This window comes from Hyaloscypha bicolor, assembly GCF_002865645.1.
Source record: "Hyaloscypha bicolor E unplaced genomic scaffold K444scaffold_142, whole genome shotgun sequence".
NCBI lineage: Eukaryota > Fungi > Ascomycota > Leotiomycetes > Helotiales > Hyaloscyphaceae > Hyaloscypha > Hyaloscypha bicolor.
Genome location: NW_020194644.1, coordinates 27,392 through 32,672, shown reverse-complemented (window position 1 = coordinate 32,672; position 5,281 = coordinate 27,392). Strand labels below are relative to the sequence as shown.

Here is a 5,281-nt window from a genome sequence, read left to right as displayed (position 1 = left end):
TACTCATTAGACCATAGTATCTTTAGCTATTCTACTATCCAAAATATGTGTGCTATTACCCAAAGGAACCGTCCAAGAACTTGTGCGGCGGTGAGGTAGGGCTTTTGACAAGCTATGCATTAATAATATCCGCGTTAGTGGAGCCGTTTTTAGAGCGTAGAAGAGCTGCACTTGAGTTTTAAGTCAATAATAAGCTAATCATAGTTAAGGATTCGATTTTCCTAGCTCTCAGAGAGGTATTCGATAATCTAATCGAGCTCACGGTCTAATAGAAGTTGAGGCTTGCCCTTCCGATTTGGCCGCGCACGCTCTGGAGCAGGGTAGCCAAGAATTTTGTTAATTGTGGTATCTCCAAGCTTGTAGCGCTCTTGGAGTTGAATTTTGGGGACCTTCCCATACTAGTGTAATTGTCGAATAGCTTCCTTGTGTTTTGTAGGGATCTCAAAGCCTTTCTGGTGGTCAAAATCGAGGGGCGGGGGGGTTATTGCGCTCATTTTGGTGATGGTGTTTTATTTTAGTGCGCTCGGCTAAGAAAAATTCACTAAAAAGTGCCCTGAGCGCACAGACTATCGCCGGAAGGCTCGTAAGGCCTTCGCTGTGGGTTTCCTATGACGCTTTTTAGCCTCTAATTGCGGGGGCTTCTCGTTTTTTCGGCTCTTCAACTGTGCCATGGCGTAAGCTTGCGAATGGAGTCAATACTGCCTAATGAGGACGGTTCTGGTGGTGCTAGTGCGATTGTTAAGTAAGTTTTATCGATTCACATCAATTTTTAGTAGGGTACGCACCAAAAGTGCATGTTTCCGCTAAAATCGCTAGAAACATGGAGGTTTTGAATATGACTGTAAGTGGAAGGTACGAACGGGTACCCTGTATTTCGCGTTTTGGGCCGTACCACTTCATCGCCCTTCTGGAGAATGATAAGATGACTCGTTCCGCATAAGACAACCCGGAGATTAGGACCGAAATATGGCCGATCTTTGACCCATCGGGAAGCCGAGCTTCTGTGGTACGAACCGTCCAGTGGTGAACCACTCGGTATCGAAGTGAACAGACCTCCCAATCTTCAGAGCGAGGTGCTTTTGCTCGCGGGTTCATCCCGGTATTTGAGCCTTAACTTTTTAAGCGTCACTGAATTTCGCGATTATTATCGCTAATAGGAAAGATGAATAGTGTTTGACCCTCACCAGAATTGCAGCTCTTGACTCATCGTGGAGTTGCTGAGTTAACAAAAGTATAACTACGAGACTTTGCTACCTTCACTGATCCGACAAGTGGCAGTTTCTTGTGCGGGTTCGCAAGCTCTCGACTTTCACGTCTTCGATCATGGCACATCAATCACCATATACTACTTCTTTATAGCGACAAACATACTACGAATCCGTGGACCAAAAGCTCCAATGCATCCCCTCCTTTTTCTCGCGTGCTTGATCTCGAGTGGCTTGGCATCTGCAACTGTTTCCGCCATGATCACATCAACATCTAGCTTCCCACCTCGATCTACCCAGTCTCACTCTACCACAGCAGCAGTTCAACTCACTCAGGTCGTTCGCTGGGGCCAAGCGGATGCTTGTGCCCAAAGCTGCGTAAATGGAGCAATCAGTTCATTTTCCAGTTATCTCTCTTGTCAAGGCGACAATCCAGCAGCTTGTTTATGCTCCAGCGTTGACAACATCGCTGCATCTGCTCGTAGCTGCGGCCTAGTCTCTTGTCCATTATCGACTACGACCGCCGACAAGCAGCCGGACTACATAGAGGCCAAAATGATCGCTTACGACTATTGTTCTAGCAATGGACAATATAGAACAGGATTAGCGGCAGTTGTCCTGACCACACCAATGACAGTCAGTTCCGGTATATGTCCTTATGCCTCTGCTATTACAGGCAGCAGCTAACATAAATCAGGCCAAACTTCGCAATCTACTCTCCAGGCAACGACCTCACTTCTCACATCCTCGAATCTTACGTATACGAACCCTACATCCCCGAATACCACATCTGCGGAGCCTTCTCATAACTCAGGCACCTCTGGGACGACAGTGAGCAACTGGAATAAGTTTGGTTGGCAACTCACTCTGGCGATTTGTGTTGCTACAATCATAGTTGCGATATCGTGGTGGTTCTGTGTTTGGAAGCGCCGCAAACCGCCTGGGGACACTGAAAAGGGGATACCAAGGTCCAGATCCTTGATTCAACGATTTAAGGTAGACATCTGTGTATTCAGGTCAAGTCGTGCAGTCTAACGCGGTTCAGTTCAATTCGTGGTACTGCCGAGGTTACGATATTTGGCAAGACGGACAACAGCCCACACATGGATTCAAAATACTGTTCGATACTGGTTGCCACGGTTCTAATTGGATATCGCCAAACATATTCGAGAAGCTAGAAGCTAAAGCTGCAGATCATGGACAAGAGTACTGCTTTCAGGATTTCAATGGAAATAGTTTCTCCGCTAAAAGGACAACCCGGCTCAACTTCCAGAGGGCCGGAGTTCCCGAAGCTAAGGTATACAGTGCCGACTTCTTCATCGCCGATCGCGACACCCACTTTGAAATAATGCTTGGAGCAGACGATCTTCGAAATTTCAACCTTCTGGCGCAACCAGTATATCCGCTGATCCCAGCGGAACCTTCTAGTACGTCTAGAACCACCATAGTGTCCTCTAAACACCACATAGCTAATATATTTCGCAGAGAAACTCGCACCACAGAATCCCAAAAAAGCGGAGAAAAACAAGGAGGCCGAGAAGCATGAGCGTGGCAGGAAGAAGAGGGAAGAGAAGCAGAAGCGGAAGCGGAAACAGGAACAAGAGACGAAGGATAAAAACGATAACGGTAATCAAAATGGGGAACCTTCCACGGGTAGATAAAATATAGAATGGGTATACTATACAGCAATAACGGGCGCATGGGATATGAGGAGTTTGGCTGGACCAGTTCCAATATTGCTGATATTAACGGAAAGGATTTTACTGAATCCCTGTGGGTGGGATAGAGTTAATTGTACTGCTAATAAAAACAACCTGTACAGCAGCAAATCTGTGCAAGATTTTCATTAGCATGCCCACGAATGTTTTGTAATACGACTCGAAAAGTAAGGAGGTACGAGGGAGCACTCACGCCGCAGTCCCGGCGAAGACCTCCGCCTTCCTCGCGTTCGTCACCAATGTCAAAGTGAGCGAAAACAGCATTGTGAACGCCGCCACAATCCCTAGCCTTGCCAACATACTATTGACAAAATACAATACCAGTATCGAAACGACGAGGAGCATTGACGAGATGATCGAACTTAGACAATCGGCTACTCTCAGCACGTTCTTGTCTCTGTATTCAAAATAGTTCGCTTCTTCATCTGCCGGCTTCTTTACTCGGTGGCCGAGGCAATGGTGCCACCAAATGAAGACCCTCTTCAGAAAGAAGGCAGCAAGCGGATCGTCGGATCTTCGTGGTTTGAGAGTGATAAGATCAGAGCGTGAGGAGGTCTCCCATAACTCCCTATCTTGTCCAATCAGGGGGTCGTCACCCATCTTCTCATCTATAAACCACCGACGCACGAACGCGAGGTCGCTTGAATTTGGCGACGCGCCGGTTCGCAGTTGCTTCTGGAGAAGTAGTGTCTCGTCTGAGAGGAGGTTAGAAGATGAACTGCATCTGGCCTCGCTAGGGACAGAAAGGGACCCTACTGTATTCCTTTAGTTTTGCTCGGGTTTCGAGCATTGTTCTCCATGCCTCAGCTTCCTCGGTGTCCTCTTCGGCGTTGGCAAGGTCCCACCAATCTCTTGCAGGATCTGGAAGACCTATGCTGCTCATTGAACTCGTTCCGCTCCTCGCCTCAGCTTCCAAGCGAGACCCGGGTCTTTCTATGCCTTTGGCTATGCCTTCGACTGCTGGGCCCCCACTCCCTACTGCATCTGCTATGTCTTTTTCCTGGATTTGTCCTTCCTCCGACATTCTTGCTTCTCGCGCTATGATTGTAGTTGCAACAGCATGTTCTGTTCCGGAATTTGCATTGTTACAAGCTTCAGCGTGCTGCACACTGTGCAGCTCAATCCCTAATGCAATGCCGCTCTGGTTGTTGGATGCCACCGTGCTCGTTGCGGGTCTAAATCCGCTACTTAGGTAACCCTTCATCTTTCGTTGAAGATGCACAAGCTCCGCCTGAAGGTACAACGCATTCAGGGTATTCAAAAAATCAAACCGTTGGAACATCGCCATTTCTGCATGATGAGTCATTAGGTGTGCGACTTTTTCGTAGCCTGTCATTTGACTTGTTCCTGGCTTGGTCTTCATGGTGCTCGAAGCATGGGCGTAAGACGAGGTGATTTACAAAGTTCGAAAGGGAGTGTATGCTTCAAGACAGCCTGTCTTGTCTAGCCTAGCATATATTTTGAGGCTTTTGATTGCGATTTGGGAAGTGTGCTATTTTGTTGGTAGCCAGCCTCATCAACAGCCCTTGAATACATGTGAATGCAGATAAGCGGACATGGGAACCCTGCATGAGAATGCTTCCTCTGTCCCATATGGAAGCATTATTTCCTCACCGCTTCAAGTCGGTCAGTAGTCTGACCTATGTGAGGTTGAGAGGCCTTCGTCTCTTCATGGACTGTTTTCATGCCCAAATGCACTCTTCCGCCTTAGTTTAGGCTCCCATGTTGGGGAGATAATTAATGCCTTAGACGTGCATGTAGTTGCATGACAGTTCTCGGGGTATTTCAACCCTCTGCAGGATCCAGGATGGAGACGAAGTATTTACACTGTGCTCAAAATTCCAATGTCGAGGCAAGGCTGCGAAATTCTGGCGTCTCGATACTTGGAACAAGATCCTCGTCTTTGCATAGTGATCTCCAGAACCGTTGGTTCGAGAGTATAGAGGTCCAAGGCCTCAGTAGAGGCTGCCCTCAAGGCGGCATGCGACATGCTCCCGATTCGCTATGCGCTGCCGATCGGATACGCTTGGCTCAACAGGTGGTAGCGTGGCCGACAATTACCGACGGACCGACGATATCATCCCCGCCTTCGAATTTCTCTGGAGAAAACCTTTTCCACCCCTCTATCCCCGCACTCGGAAATAGAATACGAAAGCCATCTGAGATCACGCTCAATCTATGCGGGCTATCCCCCAGATCTGATACTCGGCTCCACTATTCGGTGCCGACGAAGCTAAACGGCGAAATCTCTTAAAGGAGCTCAATAACCACTTTATTACCTTAAACAATTACATACTATTTCTCGCTTATTTTTTAATTAATGCTAGTTCTTATACTTATCCTCTAATATAACGACTT

At 47.6% G+C, this 5,281-nt stretch overlaps 2 protein-coding genes across 2 annotated transcripts; one reads left to right on the top strand and one right to left on the bottom strand.

Annotated features, from left to right (window-relative positions):
* Positions 1–1,397: 1,397 nt before the first annotated feature.
* K444DRAFT_635254 (uncharacterized protein) lies at positions 1,398–2,866 on the top strand (the record flags this gene model as incomplete). The annotated part of the gene is made up of 4 exons (XM_024883836.1): positions 1,398–1,851; positions 1,903–2,201; positions 2,251–2,632; positions 2,691–2,866. 4 exons carry the CDS (start codon positions 1,398–1,400, stop codon positions 2,864–2,866), a joined length of 1,311 nt encoding a protein of 436 aa, XP_024730353.1.
* Positions 2,867–3,112: 246 nt separating this feature from the next.
* On the bottom strand, positions 3,113–4,286 carry K444DRAFT_668062 (uncharacterized protein; the record flags this gene model as incomplete). The annotated part of the gene is made up of 2 exons (XM_024887364.1): positions 3,113–3,618; positions 3,680–4,286. The coding sequence occupies 2 exons, from the start codon at positions 4,284–4,286 to the stop codon at positions 3,113–3,115; spliced, it is 1,113 nt and encodes a 370-aa protein (XP_024730352.1).
* Between the last annotated feature and the right edge of the window lie 995 nt (positions 4,287–5,281).